Source organism: Anticarsia gemmatalis, chromosome 28 (genome assembly GCF_050436995.1).
Source record: "Anticarsia gemmatalis isolate Benzon Research Colony breed Stoneville strain chromosome 28, ilAntGemm2 primary, whole genome shotgun sequence".
NCBI lineage: Eukaryota > Metazoa > Arthropoda > Insecta > Lepidoptera > Erebidae > Anticarsia > Anticarsia gemmatalis.
Genome location: NC_134772.1, coordinates 1,310,112 through 1,334,290, shown reverse-complemented (window position 1 = coordinate 1,334,290; position 24,179 = coordinate 1,310,112). Strand labels below are relative to the sequence as shown.

The following is a 24,179-nucleotide window of genomic DNA, read 5'->3' as shown; positions in this document are numbered from 1 at the left end:
GGTGGGGACGGAGCCCATACATTTTTGCCCATAGTCCTTTTGAGGATTGTTAGTATAAAGGGTCTGTTAAGAGGTATGCACATCCACTACCTTGAAAGCGGGGCCGTTTCTGAGGTAGCGCGGAGTGAAGGTGCGTAAAAAACGAACTTACCTACGTTATAGTAGCAAAGTTGGTTTTCAGATATGTTTTAATAATATTATGTAGAAATAAAATTGACTATTGCCAGACACTTTCCGTGGGCCATTACTTCTGCCAGACGTCTTAAATGTTCCAAAAAATTAGGTAAACTACGTTATATTAGCAAGCGTGAATTTTATACATGTTATTTTAGGTACAATTTTAAGACCCTTTGTATGCGGACAGACCAATCCGAAGGGCCATTCGTCCCCTAGACGCCATGAAACTTTCCCTATGAGTGCGAGAGTGTGTGTATGCCCAGCGGAAAATATTATGGAAAATCGTAATTTTAGTTTAATAGGGAATTAGTGTGTGACATTGTGTAAATGTGTATCTATAGTACATATTTGTGTATCCACCCACTGCAGAGCCATTCAATAAAAACAGTTTCCGCTGGGACTACGTTATCCCAGCGGAACTTATTTTCACTGTAGACGCAGAAGAAAGAAAATATATGATCAAATTAGTGTGAATTTGTGCGTAAATGTGTTTGCTAAAATAAAATTTATGCAACATGAAACTGCGAAGATATTATGTATCACACCTGTTTTACCCGAACATATAGACAGAGGTGTACACTCACGTTTTGCTATAACTATGTTAGTCCTACGTAATAGGGGGAGAGCCTATTTCCATATACCGGTAGCAGACTAACGTTGAGAATATTTTAATATACTTAAATGAAAAAACCTATAAAATAAAGCAAAAAAAAGGCTTCTTCCACAATAATCAACATCTACAAAAAATATTTAAGAGCTTGTTTAAAATAAAATTTAATAAATTTTACTAACAAGGGTTAAGCAGTTTAGCTGTGAAAGCACAAAACTTTCGCATCTGTATAATAAATACTAATTCCTTCACTCTCACTTTTTGTGGGAAATCAAAAGTTAAACTAAATTATCTTTTCTTTTGTTCCAGATCCAAACAATGGTGCTTACTTAGTCTAACGTACTTAATTAGAGCGAGACAACAGGTATACAGTCACAATTGTTCAAGCTAACACAAGATGGATCCAGGTTACTTCGATATTGAGAGAAAGCAGAACCCGAGGGAAACGGCTAATGTCTTCTCTAAACTATGTTTTTGGTGAGTATTTTAACATTTATAAAATAAATTTGAGGAGCTTGTGGCTTAGTTAACAACAGCCGCGCGGACTGATCTCTGAGATTAAGCCACGCTTGCCGAGGTTGTTCTGTGGATGAGTGACCATGTTATACATATCGAGTTTCTCCGTGTTTCGGAAGGTACGGTAAATTGTGGGCCCCGGCTGTCATTTTCGAAGATCTTTGACAGTCGTTAACAGTAGTCAGAAGCTTGAAAGTCTGACAACCAGTCTTACCGACGGGTATCGTGTTATAAACTAGGTAACTTAGGTAACTGTGTTGTGGACGTTAGATAAGCAGTTGCTCTATGTAAAACGGGTGCAACACCTTGGTGGTTTAGTGGGTAGGCCTTGCCCTTCTGGTTCGGAGAGCTCCACATACAATTTCATGCATTAACCAAGTAAAAAATAAATGATTGTCAGACTTTCAAGCTTCTGACTACTGTTAACGACTGTCTATGATCTTTGAAAATGACAGTCGGGACCCACATCCCCCAAAAACGGAGGAACTTGATATGTATAAAATGGTCACCCATCCACAGAACAACCTTGGCAAGCGTAGCTTAACCTCAGAGATCGATCCGCACGCCTGTTGTTTACTAAGACATTAGTTTTATAATTTTTTGATATTTATCATTTGTTTTTGGATCTGCTACTGCCCCTCCCACAGAGAGTTCAGGCGCCTAATAGGGGGTAGAATTTATATAAAGTTGAAGGTATTGAAAATTATTTTTTAATTAAAAAATTGTGCTTTTTCTTTCAGGTACACAAGATCCATATTCGTTAAGGGTAGGAAAGGTCAACTCAGCATGGCCGACGTGTATAGGTTAGTATTCTTATGTATGTTTGTATGTGTGACACTTAACAGAAGATCTTAAAATGTCAACTTAAGAAATGAATTTTCTGCTGGGAAAATGTTTGGCGTATAATTCTATTCAGACTTAGATTCGTTTTTATGATAAAGTAGGTATATTAAGTAATTAGTTTTTTAAACAAAATAACTCTATTATTATTGTCTCTTTTTTTTTCTTTAAGTGATGCCTACTTCTATGGGAAAGAAGGTGTGATATTATGTATGTGTGTATGCATGTTACTCGAAAATCTGTTATTTTTCCTGTGATGATGTCGTCCTGGCCGATTTCGGCTACGGCGGTCAGTTTCATTGAAACCATCTGACTGTGTTTTCAACAACCAAATTTTTCCTGTACAATATTTATGAATGTGAATGAAGAAAATCATTTTTTAAGGATTGTAACAAGTGATCTTTGGTCTCTGCTTACTTCCGTGGGAAAAAGCGAAGTGTTATGTTTTGTTTTTTACATTTTCAATAAATATTTGCAGGTGTACTCCGGGTCACAGGGCCGCTCCGCGCGGTGATCAACTAGGTGTCAAATGGAAAAAACAATTAGAAAAGCGAGGTGAATTTTTCAAAGCCTTATTCTATTTACTTTTTATTTACTAAAGACAAGCCTTATGTATAATTTTATATTTATATGGCAGCAGTGATAGCCGAGTGGTATAAGGTGACACCTCCCACGCAAGTGGTCGCAGGTTCGAACCCGAGGCAACACAACAATGACTTTTCGAAGTTATGTGTGTATTACAAAAAAATATCACATGCTCCAACGGTGAAGGAAAACATCGTGAGGAAACCTTGCATGCCTAAAATTTGTTTAATACATTTATTGGGGGTATGCAAAGTCCCCAACCCGCACTTGGCCAGCGTGGTGGACTCAAAGCCTAACCCCTCCTTCATTACGGGAGGAGAACCTTGCCCAGCAGTGGGATATTAATGGGTTAAATTAGTATTTATATGGAAAGCAATTCATACTGAAATTGGGTAACAGAGCAATCTCTGGCGGTCCCGTGGTAGCAGTCGGTATTCGACTGATTCCTTGGTCTTGCTAAGTCCTATTGATCTTTTCTGAGCTTTAAATATCTAATAGATTCAAGTTTGGTGACGTTACCGGTATTTGGCAATAGGCTTGCCCCCTATAACATGGGACTAACACTACAGCGTGCACTTTTCGGGACAATTACATTGAGATTATGTATGTAGGTATAACAATCTGTAATCTATACTAATATTATAAAGCTGAAGAGTTTGTTTGTTTGTTTGAATGCGCTAATCTCAGGAACTACTGGTCCGAGGTCCGAAAAATTCTTTCAGTGTTAGATAGCCCATTTATTGAGGAAGGTTATAGGCTATATATTATCATCACGCTATGACCAATAGGAGCAGAGTACCGGTAAAAAATGTTACAAAACGGGAAAAAAATTGACCCATTCTCTCTATTGTGACGCAAGCGAAGTTGCGCGGGTCAGCTAGTCTTAGATAGAACATAGCAAATGGTCGTTAGCAACTAACAGTTTACATTCTCAGAATTCACCGAGGTCGTCCTCGAATGGTCGACGTACTACATGCAAGCTTAAAGTAAAATACTATGTTTTCCTTCACTTTTCGTTAATTAAGTACTTGGAAACAGTACAAAGTGTGTATTTAGGAGCAATTTGAAATCCTTTTGTGTTTAGAAAATACTGTGTTATAACAATTCTACTCATACTTTTCTACCCCCTATAGTTGAAAAGTCTAATGTATATTTTTGTCGAAAATGAGTTATATAAGTTTAATATTGCCGGAATCATTAAAAAAAGGCTCACCTGCCCTTATCCATACTTCCATACTTAATATTATAAATGCGAAAGTAACTCTGTCTGTCTGTCTGTCTGTCTGCTACTCAATCACGCCTAAACTACTGAACCAATTTGCATGAAATTTGGTATCGAGATATTTTGATACCCGAGAAAGGACATGGGTATCATCACGCTACGACCAAAAGGAGCAGAGTACCAGTAATTAATGGTACAAAAACGGGGAAAAGTTTCACCCATTCTCTCTCATTGGACGCAAGCGAAGTTGCGCGGGTCAGCTAGTGTCCTATATTTTTCAATGTCGCTCCGTTTCGGTTTTAGCCTAGCGATATAAAGAGCATTTGTATGCGTTTTTAGACATTTTTGAAGATTAAATTAGTGTTTTCTCCGTTTTTACTTCTTGGTAGATGTGTCTTTTCGGCTATCGAGGCAGTTTTGGTAATTGCACTGCTCTCGTAAGTAGTAGCACAGAATAATAAGTACTAAAGTAGTAGTGGTAGTAGCGTGATGTTAAATGGAATATCGTATTTCTCATGAATGAAAATAAATTTCAGAGATAAGCATATTCAAGTTATTTCTAAAGATATATGAATGTAGGCATATAGTTTCTACTGACGACTTATTTCGCGTAGTTTTCCTTGATAAAACCTATCCTATGAGAACTCTCATATCTATACTAATATTATAAAGCTGAAGAGTTTGTTTGTTCGTTTGTTTGTTTGTTTGTTTGAACGCGCTAATCTCAGGAACTACTGGTCCGATTTGAAAAATTCTTTCAGTGTTAGATAGTCCATTTATTGAGGAAGGTTATACGTTTATCATCACGCTGCTACCAATAAGAGCCGAGTACCAGTGAAAAATGTTACAAAAACGGGGAAAATTTTGACCCATTCTCTCATGTGACGCAAGCGAAGTTGCGCGGGTCAGCTAGTCTAAACTATCTGTGTACCAAATTTCATCAAATGATTCCATCAAAAAACGCTTAAACTATTTTTGCGCTCAATTTCATCAAGTTATTCTATTTTTATCTTCAAAAAACATGTCTTTCCATTCCATTTCACCTAATTATTTTGTTTACCTTTCATTTCTGGGTGGGTTGAATTACTTAGTGACCTTCCGCGTCCCTCTGTCCTTGACTGTGTTTATTGTGAGCTCGAAACAGACATACTCTGTTACCCTGGCATCGCTTGCTTAATATAGACATGAAAGTTTCGTGACTTAAGCTTGCTTCATATTAGGTCGGGAAAAAAGTCTTTTCGCATTACAGTATGTATGAACTTGTAATAAAATCTTTTCTCTACATCATCATCCATCATCATCATCCATCATCATCATCCATCACCATCATCCATCATCATCATCATCGTCATCCATCATCATCATCATCCATCATCATCATCATCATCATCCATCGTCATCATCATCATTCATCATCATCATCATCCATCATCATTCATTCACTGATTATCTCACATTCACTCATTAATTCATTCACTGATACTCTCACGCATTCACTCATTAGTTCACTCACTCATTCATTCACTGTTTGTCTTTCTCATTCACTCATTCGTTTACTCACTCATTCATTCACTGATTCTCTCTCTCATTCGTTCACTCCTCTCTCTCATTCGTTCACTCATTCATTGATTCACTTATTCTCTCACACATTCATTAATTTGTTCATTCACTCATTCGTTCACTTACTCATTCACTCATACATTCATTCACTGATTCTCTCACTCATTCGTCATTCACTTATTCATTCACTGATTACTTAACTCAGTCACTCATTCGTTCACTTGTTTTGTTGTTGTTTCATGCGCGATAGTGTGTGGGTGAAGATGGCTATTGGTCACTGTGGCCGTTTATCAGCTAGCAAGACTGCTTTATTTGCTTGGTAGAACTATGTCAAGTTGAATATACATATTAGAAATAATTATCACTTGTTCTAAATGTATTTTTAGCACATTTATTTTGTATTTGTTTCAGATAAAGGCAAGAAGCCCTCGCTGCTGCTAGCGATAATACAAGTTTATGGCCTTAAATTTATTATAGGGAACTTTTTATATGCCATCATCGATGCGGGTATTAGGTAAGACATAGTTTTAAATACCATCAACTGTGGCATCTTTACTTTGCGATGTTAACTTTACCAACCCAAAAATATAGGCATTATAAGTAGTCACCTCGCCGCAATAACCGTAGCGTCACATGTGGGTTCGAATCCCACCCAAGACAAATATTTGTGTGATGAGCACGAGTGTCTTTTCTGAGCCTGGATGTTAATGTATCTATGTATGTATTTAGAAGTATATAAGTATGTTTATCAGTTGTCTGGTTACCATAGTACGAGCTCTGCTTAATTTGGAATCAGATGACCGAGTGTGAGTTGTCCAAAGTATTTATTTATTATTTTCACTAGTATTTGTATTTCGTAAATGTATAAAGTCATATTTTTTAATGAAAGTTTAGTAGCAATTTATCATCAAAATTAAACATATTTGTAAGAAGTTAGAGTTGTAAAAGTTGTGGTGGTAGAGGCCAGGCCTCAGAGAGCACGTAAAGCCGTCGGTCCTGCGCCTGACCTCTCACTGGTCGTGTCAGTTGAGCCTCCCACCAGGCAAAATCTCCTGACTGCCTCCGTGGCGCAATGGCTAAGGTCACCACGCTGTTACCATTGCGTCGGGAGGTCGATTCCCACACGGAACAATTATTTGTGCGATCTACAAATAATTGTTTCGGGTCTGGTTGTACTTTGTGGCCGTTGTTTGTATGTCTGTAAAAGTCCCCGCAACACAAGAGAATTCTTAGTGCGGGAGTGTTAAAAAAAGAGAAGGAATAGAGAGTGTACCTGTGTATTGTGCACTCACGCGACACTATAGACCAATCCCGCCTCGTCTGTCGGTTTTAATTAAATTGGCCACCATAACTGGATTTTGGTTATGAGGACGTTATTATTTTACTGTTCAACTACTTATTAATTCTATTTTTTCCATTAATTCCAGGTTATCAATACCAATGTGCCTGGAAGGTTTAATACACTACTTCTCCCCTGCTCACGGGGGGGTGAAGGCGAACGAAGCTTATTTATACGCTGTTGCGGTTGTTAGGTAAGTGTTGCAAACTGACTGCCTTTGTCTCGAGGTCTTGGGTACATATCCCGGGTTAAGACAAAAACATTTACTTACTATTTGTGGGGTAATAATGGGAGCTACAATTTGTTTTTTTTATTTCTTCTGTACGACCATTTTCCTCGGAGTTACAGCTTGTTGAAAATCACCCAAAAATTTGGATTTTTTTTATATCCCTTAATTTTTGTGACTAGTTTAGTTGCTGATAATATAACTATAATAACAGGGGTCGCAAAAATTTAAGAAAGTTATATTTGTTGCTTTGCAAACCAAACCGTGGCCGAATATCTATATAAATAAAAATTTATGACCGAAATGCACGCATACATCCGCTCTTAACCTTTTAACAACTAAACTAAATTAGATAATTCCTTTTTTTAATATTATATGCTGGCACTTTCCGGACAAAGTTTGTATAGGATCGATGGGATCAGAACTCCCACGGGAATGGAATCAACGGGATATAATTGTCCTATACCCGGACGAAGTCTAGCCAGTCCGCTAGTTTATAAAAAACTATCTGACCCGCGTAGCTTCGCTCACGCTTTTTTAACTCTCTGTAAACCTTTTCACAGTTACCGGGAGATCATGACTACTTGCTTTCTAAACAACTTAATTTTTTATAGATTTAGCTTCAAAACCGACGGAGTTTTCACCCCCGTTAAGGCAGAATTTCTAAAAACCCTTATTGCGTCATTCTGAATTTCTAACCATATAGTCAAATATTAACTTTAATCGAATTAGCTCCAAAACTGACGAAGTTTCGTACAAACTTACCCTCTCTTTCTGCCCTCTAAATGAGCGAATATCCAAAGAAAATAGCCTATATATTAGCGAGGACTAATAGTTATATAACAAAAAAAGTTTTATCAAAATCCGTCCAGTTAGTTTTGCGTGAAAAGCAAACAACAGACAGACAAAAAAATTAAATCATATTTTTGGTTTCTATTGGTTGTATGAAGATCCCCCCCATCTTAGTTTTTCCTTAATATCTATAATGTACAGACATTAGGTTATTATAAAAATGTATTATATGTATAGATTTACAAACACTTTTTTTAATAATAACATGCCATTTTTATTTTAGAGACTAATACAGAAATCTAACAAACTAAATTCGAGGATTTTTTTTCAATCATAGAAAATAAAGTTTTTAACGTAAAGTACCTCAAATACTCAAATGTGATTATATCTGTTCTACGATGATTTCCGCCCCAAATGACTCATTTGGAAACAGACATTGTATTTTTTAGTAAATTTAACCCATTTATGTCCCACTGCTGGGCAAGGGTCTCCTCCCGTAATGAGGGAGGGGTTAGGCCTTGAGTCCACCACGCTGGCCAAGTGCGGGTTGGGGACTTTGCATGCCCTCAATAAATGTTTTAAACAATTTTTTAGACATGCAAGGTTTCCTCACGATGTTTTTCCTTCACCGTTGGAGCATGTGATAATTATTTCTAATACACACATAACTTTGAAAAGTCATCGGTGTGTTGCCTCGGGTTCGAACCTGCGACCACTGGCGTGGGAGATGTCAACTTATACCACTCGGCTATCACTACTCTCTCGGCTATCACTACTACACAACACTAGTGTTGGCTAGAAAATGTCGTGACTCTAGTGTTTCCCCATAAAGCAGGGAACGCAATGGCTCTGGTGGTGGGAACAATAATGGCAATTAGATCTTTTAGTACGCGGCATTGCTATTAATAGTAAAAATCCGATTTATGAATTAATCCGAGTGTATACCAATCTGCACAACATAGTTTTCAATCATTTTTTTCTGACATGTGTTTGAAGTACTATTTTTTTCTGATGTGTGTTTAAAGTACTTTTTTTTTAATTCTCATTCTGTATGGTATTCATCATCATTCATCATAATAAAATACTTTTATATTCTTTTGTGTAAATAAGTAATTTACACAAATTAATGTTTTAATCTTTCGAGACATTTTACACAAAATAAATTTCTGAATGCACCCATGAATACGTACAGTGCTTGACAGGTTCACAACAAAATGGTTGACATGTAATATACGAATAAACATTTATTAACAAATGATTAAACATCCATTACACGTATCGAGATTTCATTGTTTTTAAGATGTATTCTGCTATTCAGGGCGCAAACAAATCCAACAAATCAATAACCATGAAAATTGGTTCAGCCGATCTCGAGTCATAAGTGTTGTAACAAACCCGACTTTATTTTATATATATAGATGTATTTTATTTAAGTTTTATGACAATATGCGCTGGTCTACTGCATCCCATGTTTCTGTGGTTGTTAGACATGGCTATGAAGGTTCGAGTCTCGTGCGGGTCACTTATATACAGGAAGGTAAATATCAAATAATTTGTATTGTAATAAAAAATATGATGCCTTTCAATTGTATGTGATATTTAGAGGAATGGAGGAAAGACCTTTCTTGGTATCTCTGAATGATGTAAATCTTAAGTATATTTTTTATTGCAAGTCTATACGAATCAGCTCAAATTCTAATCTCATGGTCTTGTGCCGAACTTTTAAGATCTCATATTGAAATTCCATAGCTTCGAGAATATTAATCCTAACATCCTGAATTACAACGCCTTGGTTACGAATGTCTAACGTGACAAAGTATCACCGTTTTATCCTAAAAATCACGACATTTAAGCTTCAAAACAGGATATAAACCAAACATCTACAGGAAATCAAAAAGCCGCATTATTACTCTCAAAAATCGAACCTAGTTCTTCAATCACAGTTTCTTTTTCCAGCTACTCCGGCTAGACTTAACAGCCGGTGGCAAAGCCTCGGAAGGTCTAGCCGGCCACGTGGTGAACCTGCTGACGACGGACGCGCAGCGCTTCGACATGGCGAGTCTGTCCATGATAGACCTTGTGCGAACACCCATAGAGAGCACGCTCATCGTGTACCTCATGTACCGCCAGATAGGGGTCGCCACGCTGGTTGGAGTCGCCTTCCTGCTCATGTTCATACCGCTGCAAGGTGAGTTATAGCCATGGAAACTAGTGACATCTAGCAGATCATTCCGAAACTACTTCATATACTACTAGTGACATCTAGCGTCATATTACAAAACTACTTCATACACTACTAGTGACATCTAGCGGGATGATGCGGAACTACTATGTCGCCTATTGCCATCTAGCGGAGCGACACGGAAGTAATTCATTGTTTACTAGCGTCAGCTACCGGTAGACAGCGAAGCTACGCACTATATTGTTGACATCTGGTGGGTGAGTATTTAGCCAAGAAACAGGTCCAGCATCCAGCTCATACCAGTATCGTATAGTTGAGGTTACTTGAGCTAAAGCTAGCATGCAAGGTAAGGTCTAGCCGGCCACGTGGTGAACCTGCTCACGACGGACGCGCAGCGCTTCGACATGGCGAGCCTGTTCATGATGGACCTCGTGCGCACGCCCATAGAGAGCACGCTCATCGTGTACCTCATGTACCGCCAGATAGGGGTCGCCACGCTCGTCGGGGTCGCCTTCCTGCTCATGTTCATACCGCTGCAGGGTAAGACACTGTCGCAGACATTTAGTGAAGTCTTGTAGAACTACGTTATCTATGTATATAATTCTACATTTTATAATTGCTATTGACATCTAGTGGCAACCATTGAAATTTGACTGTATGTCAACGCCATCTATCGGCATACTACAAGTAAGTTAGTTACGGATCCTAAATCGCACACGCGATATTTATATTACCTAGATTGTTAGATGCAGGGTTTATTCCCTTTAGTTAAAATATTTCGTTTACTCTTACACATATATTGAATAACTAGAGATCTCGGATTTGAATCCACGAACGGCCCAAAATGTGGTTACTGAGTTTTTCTGTCGATATTTCAGGAACTAACCGGTCGCGACTATTTTACCACCGGACTATCAGAAAGATGGAATATAGTGTATGTTTGCTATCTGAACTAGGATAATTTATTATTTAACGTATTTTTGCATGTCCTTATCTATTCTATATCTATACTAATATTATAAAGCTGAAGAGTTTGTTTGTTTGTTTGTTTGTTTGTTTGAACGCGCTAATCTCAGGAACTACTGGTCCGATTTGAAAAATTCTTTCAGTGTTAGATAGTCCATTTATCGAGAAAGGTTATAGGCTATATATCATCACGCTACTACTAATAGGAGCAGAGTACGGGTGAAAAATGTTACAAAAACGGGGACAATTTTGACCCATTCTCTCTTATGTGACGCAAGCGAAGTTGCGCGGGTCAGCTAGTCATAATATATAAATTTAACCCATTAATGTCCCACTGCTGGGCAAGGGTCTCCTCCCGTAATGAGGGAGGGGTTAGGCCTTGAGTCCACCACGCGGGCCAAGTGCGGGTTGGGGACTTTGCATGCCCTCAATAAATTTATTAAACAAATTTTAGGCATGCAAGGTTTCCTCACGATGTTTTCCTTCACCGTTGGAGCATGTGATAATTATTTCTAATAATAAATTTTCACCGCGACTATTACGTAAATCCCTTCTATTTCACACATAAAACCTTTCTTCCTCAGGTTACCTCGGCAAAATAACAAGTAAACTGCGTCGCAAGACAGCCATGCGTACTGACAACCGCATCCGACTGATGAACGAGGTCATACAGAGCATTGAAGCCATCAAAATGTATGCCTGGGAGAAGGCCTTTGCTAGAATCATTGGAGAGGCTAGGAAGTAAGTTCAATTTATTGTTAAATATCTCCCGCACTATCTATCTATCGTATGGTTAGTGGTCAAACTAGTGTCAAATTTGTTCACGCCCGAAAGGCCTTTGACATGTCTTAACGACTGTAATCTTAATTGACAACAACAGGGACCGACTTTTTACGTGCCCTCCGAAGCAAGAAGACTTGCAGTTCATATACCGCTATGCGGTCACCCATCTATAGAATTACCGCGCCAACGGTTGCTTAACCCACAGATCGTTTACCGACCGGTGAGCGCAACTGGCTACGGGCGCTCTTGTGTCGTGAGTACTTCTTATAAACATACCTACAAACAATGGACACAAAGTACAACCAATCCCAAAACAACTGTTTTTGGATCGAACAAATATTTGTCCCGTGTGGGAATCGAACCGACCACCTTAATCATTGTGTGACCCGTTTATCACTATTATTAAATAATTGAGGCGCCCATAGCCAGTTGCGCTCACCAGTCGCTATCTGTGGGTTAAGCAACCGTTGGCGCGATTAAGCTATGGGTGGGTAACCGTTAGTGGTATTTGAGCTGGGCGTCTTCGTGCTTCGGACGACACGTACCTCGTAGTTAAGCTACGTCTAAGGCCTTTCGGGCGGCTCAAACAACTTTGACAATAGGTTGACCATTAACCATACGATATTTATAATGATAAGTTCTAAAATCTAAAACCATCCTTTTTTCTTTTCCAGAAAAGAAATGAACGTAATAAAAAAAATGTCGTGGCTCCGCGCTGTGATGATTTCATGTGTCAAATTGAACACGAAAGTCGCCATATTGCTTAGTATAGTGTCATACATTTCAAACGACAACGAACTAACTGCGGCTAAAGTGTTTGTCATATTTTCATATTACGAAATGTTAAAATACACGCTCGTAGACTTTCTCCCTCTCTCAATCACTTTAACATCGGAGGCTTATGTGAGTGTGAAAAGGATGCAAGAGTTTTTGCTGCTTCCTGAGGTAGATAATCAAGATGGCGTCGATCTGTTGACGATTGATGAAAAAGATGCTGTGCAGAAGAATGGAGTGTTCGAGAAGATTTGTAACGGGTGAGTTTATTTTAATTTTTATTAATCCTTTGACCGTCACGGTCGGCTATACTCGTCAAATCAGAAAATGCTCACGAGGCTTTCGTTGGCAAATGTCGACAAAAATATAGTGTCGTGAGCACCCGTTCTGATTTGTCGAGTATAGCCGACCGTGGCGGTCAAAGAGTTAAATGTACGTATTTGGAACATTGATTTGTTTTTAGGGTTTCGTACTCAAGGGGTAAAACGGGACCCTATTACTAAGCCACCGCTGTCTGTCTATCTCTAGGCTGTATCTCATAAACCGTGATAGCTAGAAAGCTGAATTTTTCACAAATGGTGTATTTAAGTTGCCGCTATAATAACAAATTAAAAAATTATATTATTCGTGGCAATCCATACTAATATTATAAATGCGAAAGTAACTCTGTCTGTCTGTCTGTCTGTCTGCTACTCAATCACGCCTAAACTACTGAACCAATTTGCATGAAATTTGGTATGGAGATATTTTGATACCCGAGAAAGGACATAGGCTACTTTTTACCCCGGGAAAATTCAGGTGGCGAACGAATTCGCGAATAATCAATATTTTAATGACATTGAATTAACAAAATTCCGTTGTCATGGCAACTGTTTTAATGGCTGATATGCCTTAGCGCGACTTCGTTATATTAAGAGATATAAATAATTTTAAGAATATTTTTCGTGAAAAAAAAGCATATTTTATATCATCACGCTACGACCAATAGGAGCAGAGTAACAGTAAAAAGTGTTACAAAAACGCGGAAAATTCTGACTCATTCTCTCTTATGTGACACAAGCGCTACCATAATAATCAATACTCTATATTAGCACCTAAAGAAAGACGTGACCAGGAAATCAAACTTGAAACACCACTATCACCAGTCTCATATATTATCATTTTTACCCATTTAAAATCTAATTTTATTTGTTAAAAATTTGTTCCTTGGTAATTCTACATACATACAAATATTTCAGTCAACAAGCATACATAAAGTCGGAGAGCAACTTAGAACAGCTCAAGCCTCAAGTCCTGATCGCTATGAAAGACTACACAGCATACTGGAGAAACGTGGAAGATGAGAAACTGGACGCTAAAATACCTGCGCTACAAGATATTAACTTAACTGTAAGTAGAATCGACATGGCCAGTTTTATTAGAATTGGCCACTTGTGGAAATTGGATTCTGAGATACCTTCTGTGTAAGATATTTAACTGTAAATAAAATTGTGATTACAACGAGACTGGCCAATTTTATGGCCAGTCTCATTGGAATTAGCCACATATCGTATCTGGGCGCTATAGTGTTTGCGATACAAGATATTAATTTATCTGTAAGTTTAATTAGTGTTATATTTAACAGCGGGTTTTATAAGAACTGGCCACCAGTTAAAAACTGGATATGAAGATATCTGTTTTACAAGATAATAACATTACTGTGAGAGTGGAACTAACATAGCCAATATTTCATGGCCAGTTTATATAAAACTAACCATTGATATAGAAGTTGAAACGGTAACGAAAATTATGAATGTTTTTATCACACTAAACCATGTCTATTTTCCATGGTGGTTGACAAAGACCAAAGAACACCACTAGCTACGATCCTTATAAACGTATTTTCCTCATTCACATCCATACATCTTGTCATACAGGACCGCCGGTTACGAGAACAATACTTATTTTTTTTAATATTTTGCCCACAGATAAAGCCCGAGTCCCTAACGACAGTAGTGGGCACAGTGGGGTCGGGCAAGTCTACACTGCTACAGGCGATGCTGAAGGAACTCACGCCCAGCAGTGGGCATCTTCACACCAGCGCGGTTATAGCGTACGCCGCGCAGGAGCCGTGGCTGTTTGAAGCTTCTGTAAGTAGTAGTTATGTAGTGGGATATTTGTACGTGCACGCACGTATACGTATACGCTCGTGTGCGGGCAAAGGATACGAATAAAAAAAATAGTGTAATTTTCACAAACTTAAGTTATATTTAACTAAATTTATTGTTTAGTTATATTATTCTAACCTTGACAAATTTTAATGAAATTTATTTATAAGTTCATCTGCAAGTCCACCATACTTATATATTTCTTACATGTTAAATCTTATCATAAGTATACAATTTATCTATACTTACTAATATAATAAAGCTGAAGAGTTTGTTTGTTTGTTTGAACGCGCTAATCTCAGAAACTACTGGTCCGATTTCAAAAAATCTTTCAGTGTTAGTTAGCCCATTTATCGAGGAAGGCTAGGCTATATAACATCACGCTACGGCCATTAGGAGCGGAGTAGTAACGAAAAATGTTACAAAAACGGGGAAAATTTTGACCCAGTCTCTCTTAAGTGACGCAAGCGAAGTTGCGCGGGTCAGCTAGTTAAAGATAAACACAGCGTTCATATCATAGTAAGATAAGTGCGGACACTTATAATATACAATTAAACTGAGATGTCTGCAAATTACTCGGATGGGATCTCAAATAGCTTCGTATGATGAGAAAGTTGGTGGTGGGAAAATTATAATGGCTTAACCTAACCCAACCAACCTATAAAAAGTATGAAATAAAAAATTATATTATAAAATCGGGGGTTTTTAAGATTTTTAATTTATTCTTCTACAGGTTCGTCAAAACATCTTATTCGGTCAAGACATGGACCTCAGACGGTACAAGCAAGTGATCAAGTGTTGCCAACTTAAGACCGATCTCGAGATTCTACCGCATGGAGATAAAACTATCGTTGGGGAGAGAGGTAAGTTCATTATATATTTGTACTTCATTCAAATGGAAAAAAAGCTAATTTTAACCCCATTCACCAAAATATTTTAAAGTATCCGAGGAATTTTTACTTTATAATTGAATTTTTAAATTGTAGATTGCACTAGGGGCAGGTCGAAATTGAGGGAATCTGTGTGATCTATACTTAATATTATAAAGCTGAAGAGTTTGTTTGTTTGAACGCGCTAATCTCAGGAACTACTGGTCCGAATAAAAAAATATTTCAGTGTTAGATAGCCCATTTATCGAGGAAGGTTACAGGCTATATATCATCACGCTACGACCAATAGGAGCAGAGTACCAGTAAAAAATGTTACAAAAACGGGGATAATTATGACCTATTCTCTTTTATGTAACGCAAGCGAAGTAGCGGGTTAGCTAGTAAAATATAATGTTAAAAATTCAATTTTCACTTTCAGTAATAAATTATCTCGTCCTAGCTACTTTTCAGAACATTGCGTGTTCATTATTTTTTTTTTTGCATTTTATATTTCAATCTACTCTTCGAACCATAATTCATGGGATTTGCGCGTTCAGATAAATTCTATAGCTTTCTGTTATCCGAGTAAATAATAATATATTAAGTTAATATTTCTCAGGAGCATCATTATCAGGCGGTCAACGCGCCAGGATATCTCTCGCTCGCTGCGTGTATCAGAACGCAGATGTGTATCTATTAGATGACCCGTTAGCAGCTGTCGATGCTAAGGTAAGGCGAACATTCTGACTGATACTTGATATTGTAGGTCGATTGTATCGACCGCATTCATATGAATATAACTAGCTGACCCGGCAAACATTGTTATGCCATAAATAAATTTAAACCCATTAATGTCCCACTGCTGGGCAAGGGTCTCCTCCCATAATGAGAAAGAGGTTAGGCCTTGAGTCCACCACGCTGGCCAAGTGCGGTTATTGAGGGCATGCAAAGTCCCCAACCTGTACTTGGCCAGCGTGGTGGACTCAAGGCCTAACCCCTCTTTAGCCTATCAGTAATAGGGTAGATGACTATCAATCAAATTAACTTCTCTTTATGAAATGTCAGAAATACATTTTAGTATAGGAATACGAAATAGTGACGTCACAGTTTCGTATTTTCGTTGGTATGAAATGAGTGCCTGATATTCTATTTTAACTATGTTTTTCTACCACCAGGTCGCTCAAGCCATCTACGAGGAGTGTATACGCAACTTCCTTCGCGACAAGGCGACAGTGTTGGTCACCCATCACGTGCAGTACGCGAAACATGCCCACAACGTCTGCGTCATGAGGTATGGCAAGGTATGTACTTAATGGGAACAGGTCCGAGAGGTGGGGATGTGCTGTGTGTTCCTGGCACACCCCCTTGAAGTGGAGAGCTAGGGGGGCAATTTTCATGCCCGCCCCCGCTCGAAGGTGGGCCCGCATCCAAAGCGGGCCGTCACCGACTAGGACGCGGAGTATCCAATTGGAGATACCGCGTCCTCGCCACTTTATGGTGACTGTTGAAAGAACACCGTCAGGTTTTTAGTATGTACTTAAAATATGGTAATTTTGTGGTACATGGTCTGAGTAGACTATAGTCTGTCCATTATATTATTAGTCTTTTGACAGTCTTACAATTGACGTGTTTAGTGATGTCCTAAAGATTCTCAAATGCAATACTATTACGATTATAGTACTATCAATAATCGAATTACGTACTTATAATACCTACGTTTCAATCGCTTAGGTTTTGATTTTAGAATAAAACGTAGCCTGTCTGACATCGTCCGGGCTGATTTTGATTTGGCGGCCAGTTTCATTGAAACCAGCCAACTGTGCAGGACTAAGTTTATAGTGGTTTGTGACTTAGGACAACATTTTCATACAAATTTTAATTTTATATTTTATCCCCTTGGGGGTAGAATTTATCAAAATCCTTCTTAACGGATGCCTATGACATAACATCTACCTGCATACCAAATTTCAACTCGATCCGTCCAGTGGTTTGGGCTGTGCGTTGATAAATCACTATGTCAGTCAATCAGTCACCTTTGAGTTATATTTACGTCCATCAACAACAATTATATATATTTCGATCGAAAACAGGTCACCCATCATTTTCTAAACCTAACCAACACTCCTTAACTCCAACAGATCGTAGCGCAAGGCACGTACCACGAGCTAAAGAACGGTGTAGCAGAGCTCGAGAAGCTGATAGAAATGGGAGAGACGGTGGAAGAAGAGAAGCAAAAACAGAAGACTACTTATGAGAACCAGGAAGCTGTGGTAAGAGGATTTAAAGAACTAATGCCTTGATCACACCTACCGAGTGGTCGGGCGAGACAGTGCGCTCGGCCGAGTACTCGGTGTGTATGAACACTACGACGAGTGCATGGCGCTCAGTCCTACTATTAACTCTAGTCCTAAGATTAGCGCCTTCAAACAAACAAACAAATTCTTCAGTTTTATAATATTAGTATAGATTTGAGCCTGCTTACACCACTTCTTATTCTAACTTTACTTCGCAAGCGTAGTGGACTTTAGACGTTATCCTTTACCTTTGCCTTGCATTGCAATATTTTTGTATTATTTGTACAGGAACACAGTTACAGTAAGCTGAGGTCACAGAGGTCAATGTCTGAAGCTTCGCAGTTATCGTTCAATCTTGATTTGGAGTGCACAGACCCTAAATATGAAGGTAATATAACATTAATTCAACAACGGCGAAACTGAAGCAAATAGTTTGCTGCTCACAGTAGTCTAGAGCACATAGTTTGCAGCAATAATTCGCAACAAATTAAAGCTTGTGACATGTTTTACGCTATGATAAATTGTAATTGGCAAACGGTTACAAGCGTATAATTTACAGCTAATTATTTGTTAAAGAAGATAGTTAGCAGCAACTATCTGCGTTAACAACAGTACCTGTTAGTGTCAAACTATCTGCTAGAATATTCTGTCCGTAAGAAATAATTTACGTAAGTAAAATATGAATGGCTAACAGTTTTCTTAAACTAATAGTTTATGGCAAACTATTAGTAACAAATTATTGACTTGAACAAACACTCTGAACACTTTATTTCTTAAAACTACATTCATTTTGTTAACAGTATAATTAAAAGACATATTATTTTTCAGGTGAGAGTCAGAAGAAGGGTTCAGTGGACAACAGCGTGTACGTGTCATATATAAGGAGCGGGGGTAGCGCGTTCTCTATGGCGCTGCTGATCGTACTGTTCCTGTTGGCGCAGCTGTTCTGCTCCTCCACCGACGTCTGGCTCAAAGAGTGGTACGTCACCTTATAAGAATTAGGGTCTCCTCCCGTAATGACGAAGGGGTTAGGCTTTGCGTCCACCACGCTGGCCAAGTGCGGGTTGGGGACTTTACATACCTTCGGGAACGGTTCTAAAGAATTCTCAAGCATGCAAGATTGCGTCACGATGTTTTCCTTCACCGTTGGAGCTAGTGATAATTATTTCTAATACACACGTAACTTTGAAGAGTCATTGGTGTGTTGCCTCGGGCTCGAACCCTCAACCACTTGCATGGGAGATGCTAACTTAAACCTATTTGTTTATCGTCACCCTGTCCTTTAGAAAATTAACCTTTTTCTCGATTTTATAGAACACAAAATTAGTTTACTAAGGATGATAAAATTTCTGCCAAAAACACACGATGAAATTTTATAATGGTATAAGTCTTTATAAAAACGTTTCAATTATTGTGGTAACCTGTGACCTTGACTTGCGAGACCCATTTGATTGCAGTGACCGAGCCATATTCTTACTTTCAGAACGCATTTTATTACCCACTAAATGAATTCACATAAGTCAAAATTTTACATGTACAAAATGTGAATGTAATTATTTTGTTTCAGGGTAAATATGGAAGAGGCTAACAGCGCTGCTATTGCCGCCCAGAAGAACGTCACAGCAGCCGGGGGAACGGCACAAGGTAATTAAAATACATACTTAAAACCCCATAAAACAAAAACATAATGATATTTCTTTAAAGACCGAAACCGATTTCTAAAACTTTACCACGAAAACATTTTAGTAATAAGGTTTTTTTTTCGAAACTCGATATAGATACACTCATATTTCTGTGTATATTTAAACTCGTATGTAAACTCGTTCTACTAAATTGTATGTAGGCTTTAGGCTTTTTAACCTTTGACCGCCACGGTCGGCTATACTCGACAAATCAGAAAGTGCTCACGACGCTTTCGTCGGCAAATGTCGACAAAAATATAGCGTCGTGAGCAAGTTTTGATTTGTCGAGTATAGCCGACCGTGGCGGTCAAAGGGTTAAATAAATAGCTACGCTTACAATTTTAATAAAACTAAAAAACCGCCCTGATAATCGAAAAAGCGGTCTTCTAAGGCTAATATCTCATTTGCGATCTTAGTTCTTGTAAATCTGATCCAGATAACTGTGTTGTGGAGGTCAGATAGACAGTCGCTGCATGTAAAATACTGGTATTCAGCTGCATACGATGAGACTGGAAGCCGACTCCAACATAGTTTGGAAGAAAGGGTAAGCTGGTATTATATAGTTCTTGTAAATCTCAAAATCGTATTTTCTTTCAACAGATGTAATCTTCCAAGATCTACCGACGAACCACTTCCATCTAACTCGTGAGCAGTGTCTGTACATGTACGGCGCACTCATAGTGGTGTGCATCATCTTCACGTGGAACAAACTGGTCGTGTTCTACAACACTTGCATCAACGCCGCCGTCGCGCTACACGACCATATGTTCAGGTAACTTAAACAATCACTATCAAGATCATGATAACAATCACAATCATGATCAAAATCATAATCACATTCATGATCGTGATCGTGATCACACTTATGATCATGATCACGATCCTAATCATGATCACGATCATAATCATGATCATAATCATGATCACGATCATAATCATAATCATAATCATGATCATGATCACAATCATGACTTCGTTTTATTATGGTGCTACATTAAGTAATTAATACCTTGCTATGAATGTACCCTTTATCTAAATATTCCTATGTGTTCAACAGGGGTGTGACGAGTGCGCCAATGTGGTTCTTCCACCACAACCCGTCGGGTCGGATCCTCAACAGGTTCTCCAAAGACATGGGACAGGTAGACACGCTACTACCAGTCGCATTGGTCGATTGTTTAGGAGTGAGTATCATATTTTATACTGACACTTCTACTCTGTTCGTGTATACTAGATTTCTGACGCCTATATTATTAGTACATAAGCTGCACTGCCAAGTTTCATCCTTCTTCTTATCGTATGGTTACTGGTTAGTGGTCAACTTAGTGTCAAAGTTGTTCAAACCGCCCGAGAGGCCTTTGACAAGTCTGTATGCATGCTTAACGACTGTTATCTTAGTAGCCAACAACCGGGACCGACCTTTTACGTACCCTCCGAAGCACGGAGACGCTCAGCTCAATTACCACTATGCGGTCACCCATCTATGGAATAACCGGGCTAAGCGTTGCTTAACCCACAGATCGTTTACCGTGCGGTAAGCGCAACTGGCTATGGGCGCATCATATTCAATACCGTCAGACCATATTATTTTATATAATTTTTGTTAATCTTTCCAGTTCTTCTTGGAGGTGATAGCTATCTTAGTGGTAGTGTGTCTGGTGAACTGGTGGTTACTGCTGCCTACTGGTGTGGTGGCAGTGTTGCTGTTCTTGCTGAGGGACCTGTTCCTCGACACCAGTCGGGAGCTGAAGAGAATTGAAGCTATTGGTGAGTGGAATACCCTCATCTATGTAAATAAAAGTCTAGGGCATTACTTTGTCCTAGCTGATAACCGGCGGTTAGTTATATTGAAACTGGCTAACCCCCGGTTTCTGAGTACATTTGTTGGTAGTTTATCTGTTCAATAGCGTTTTTTTTGTATGAGTTTTGACGCTATTGAATAGATAAACTACCGTTAAATGTACCTCAGAAACCGGGGGTTAGTGCAGGACTTTGTCTGTAGTGTTCGGGTGTGCACAATACACAGATACACTCTCTATTACATCACTCTCATAGTCTGGTGGGACGGTACACACGACCAGTGAGAGGTCAGGCGCAGGACTGATGTCTTTACGTGCTCTCTGAGGCACAGATCTACTCAACTTCTTAACTTCGGGCAGTCTCTGAGTAATTTTTAACAGAAAACCTCAGAAAATATTTTTTTGCGCGACCCAGTGTATTGGAACCCGAGATTTTGAAAGTCTGACAACCAGTCTTACCAAAGACTACCATGTTATAGCCCATGAAACTGAGGAGTGGAGGTCCTATAGACATTCTCTCCATATAAAATACTGGTATTCAGCTGCATCCGGTGAGACTGGAAGCCGACTCCAACATAGTTTGGAAAAAAAAGGTAAGCTGATATACAGACAGAAACACTACCGACCGCGCCACACGCCACTATAGACAGATCAGGCTCACTGGTCGTGTTTTTAATTATGGTTAGTCATCTGAGTGTATATTGTGCACACATTTTGCCACTCTAAACAAAGTTCTAAGCAGTGATAGCCGAGTGGTATAAGTTGACACCTCCCACGCAAGTGGTCGCAGGTTCGAACCCAAGGCAACACTAATTATCACATGCTCCAACGGTGAACGAAAACATCGTGAGGAAACCTTGCATGCCTAAAAATTTGTTTAAAACATTTATTGAGGGCATGCAAAATCCTCAACCGCACTTGGCCAGCGTGGTGAACTCAAGACCTAACCCCTCCCTCATTACGGGAGGAGACCCTTGCCCAGCAGTGGGACATTAATGGGTTAAATTTATTTATTTTTAGACAAAGTTCTGCACTGTTAGGGCGCGTTCCCACTACGTCGTGACGACAGATAATCGTGTAGTTTTAAGTGTCGTGGCTTATATGTTTAAATGGAGGTGTTCACATATAGAACGACACGCATTACTGTCGTCTACGAAATTTTTTGCAGTGACGATAGATTATCGTGACAGTGGGGCCGGCTAGATACGACAGTCACTAAACAATAAAAGATTTTGACGACAAACAATCGTTATAATGGGAATAGCTAGAGACGACAGTCGTCCAATAATAAATTAATCGTTTCGGCATAGTGGGAACGAACAAAGTGCCGTACCCGAATATCGGCCAGGTGGAGTTTACTCATATGTGTTTTTTTTCTTTCCAGCTCGCAGCCAGTCCCTCAACCACCTCTCAGCAACAGTCTCCGGCCTCACCACGATCCGCTCCACGCGACAACAGCAGCGCGCCCTAGCGAGAGAGTTCGACAAGCAGCAAGACCTGCACTCGTCGTCGTGGACGCTGATGATGTGCACCAACAGAGCGTTCGGCTTCTGGATGGACATGATCTGCTGCGTCTACCTCGCCTGTGTCACCTTTAGCTTCTTTCTGTTCGCTAGTGAAGGTCAGTCCTATTGAATACGTTATCAATGTACACCCAAATCAAGCTAGAAAAGTTTGTAGGGACCGAAGCAAGTGGTGTTCTATGGTCTCTCTACCCTCGTGGGGAAAAGGCGTGATTTTAAGGTTTTTACGAAATTTAACCCATTGCTGTCCCACTGCTGAGCAAGGGTCTCTAAAAGAGAGGTATGAGGCCTTGAGTCGACCACGCTGGTAAAAGCAATAGGGTATTAATAAAAGATGTTATGGAAGAGCTCGTGGCTTAGTTAACAACAGCCGCGCGGATCGATCTCTGAGGTTAAGTCATGCTTGCCGAGGTTGATTTGTGAATGGGTGACCATCTTATACATATCGAGTTTCTCCGTGTTTTGGAAGGCACGTTAAATTGTGGGTCCCGGCTGTCATTTTCGAAGATCTTTGACAGTCGCTAACAGTAGTCAGAAGCTTAAAAGTCTGACAACCAGTCTTACCGAAGGGTATCGTGTTATCCCAGGTAACTGGGTTGCGGGGGTCAGATAGGCAGTCGCTCCATGTAAAACACTGATATTTCAGCTGCATCCGGTGAGACTGGAAGCCGACTCCAACATAGCAAGAAAGGCTAAGCTGATATATATGTAAGAAGTTTATAAGAATCTTACCAAGTGGTGTTCTCTGGTCTCTGCATACCACTATGTGAAGAAGGCGTGATTTTATGTATGTTTGTTATCTTAGATTAAATTATTCGCAAGAAAATGAAAATATGAGGGGACGCTCTAAAAAGACACAATCATTGTTCTTCACAAAAGTCAGGTGAGTAGTATTTCGTATCGGTAGTTTTGCAAAAAGGTTAGGCTACTCGTAACTGGCGATCCTGTATGACAACATGTTTGTATGTGAATGAAGCAAGGGAAGTTTGTAAGGATCACCACATAATTTTTATACATGATACAGGTTATTTTCAAAGATTTTTGATCGTCGTTACCAGTCAGAAGCTTGAAAGTCTGACAACCAGTCTTACCGAGGGGTATCGTGTTATAAACCCTGTGACTGCGTTGTGGAGATCCGAGCAGCCATTCCATGTAAAATACTGGTATTCAGCTGCAACCGGTGAGACTGGAAGCTGATTCCAACATAGATGGAAGAAAGGCTAGACTGATGATAATAATTTTAACCCATTACTGTCCCACTGGGCAAGGGTCTCCTCCCGTAATGAGGGAAGT

At 39.2% G+C, this 24,179-nt stretch overlaps 1 protein-coding gene across 1 annotated transcript in view; it reads left to right on the top strand.

The window, feature by feature from the left end:
- Window positions 1–24,179, top strand: part of LOC142984913 (putative multidrug resistance-associated protein lethal(2)03659) — a 35,277-nt gene that overhangs the window by 2,430 nt on the left and 8,668 nt on the right. The window contains exons 2-23 of the mRNA XM_076132795.1: window positions 1,097–1,264; window positions 2,044–2,106; window positions 2,622–2,698; window positions 5,922–6,024; window positions 6,938–7,042; window positions 9,302–9,404; window positions 9,824–10,055; window positions 11,600–11,756; window positions 12,473–12,832; window positions 13,811–13,961; window positions 14,540–14,701; window positions 15,453–15,582; window positions 16,208–16,317; window positions 16,764–16,889; window positions 17,727–17,858; window positions 18,171–18,270; window positions 18,711–18,861; window positions 19,450–19,526; window positions 20,165–20,336; window positions 20,622–20,748; window positions 21,181–21,331; window positions 22,748–22,984. Coding sequence (XP_075988910.1) covers window positions 1,185–1,264; window positions 2,044–2,106; window positions 2,622–2,698; window positions 5,922–6,024; window positions 6,938–7,042; window positions 9,302–9,404; window positions 9,824–10,055; window positions 11,600–11,756; window positions 12,473–12,832; window positions 13,811–13,961; window positions 14,540–14,701; window positions 15,453–15,582; window positions 16,208–16,317; window positions 16,764–16,889; window positions 17,727–17,858; window positions 18,171–18,270; window positions 18,711–18,861; window positions 19,450–19,526; window positions 20,165–20,336; window positions 20,622–20,748; window positions 21,181–21,331; window positions 22,748–22,984 — 3,106 coding nt within the window. The 5' untranslated portion in view covers window positions 1,097–1,184. The remainder of the gene's footprint in view (window positions 1–1,096; window positions 1,265–2,043; window positions 2,107–2,621; window positions 2,699–5,921; window positions 6,025–6,937; window positions 7,043–9,301; window positions 9,405–9,823; window positions 10,056–11,599; window positions 11,757–12,472; window positions 12,833–13,810; window positions 13,962–14,539; window positions 14,702–15,452; window positions 15,583–16,207; window positions 16,318–16,763; window positions 16,890–17,726; window positions 17,859–18,170; window positions 18,271–18,710; window positions 18,862–19,449; window positions 19,527–20,164; window positions 20,337–20,621; window positions 20,749–21,180; window positions 21,332–22,747; window positions 22,985–24,179) is intronic.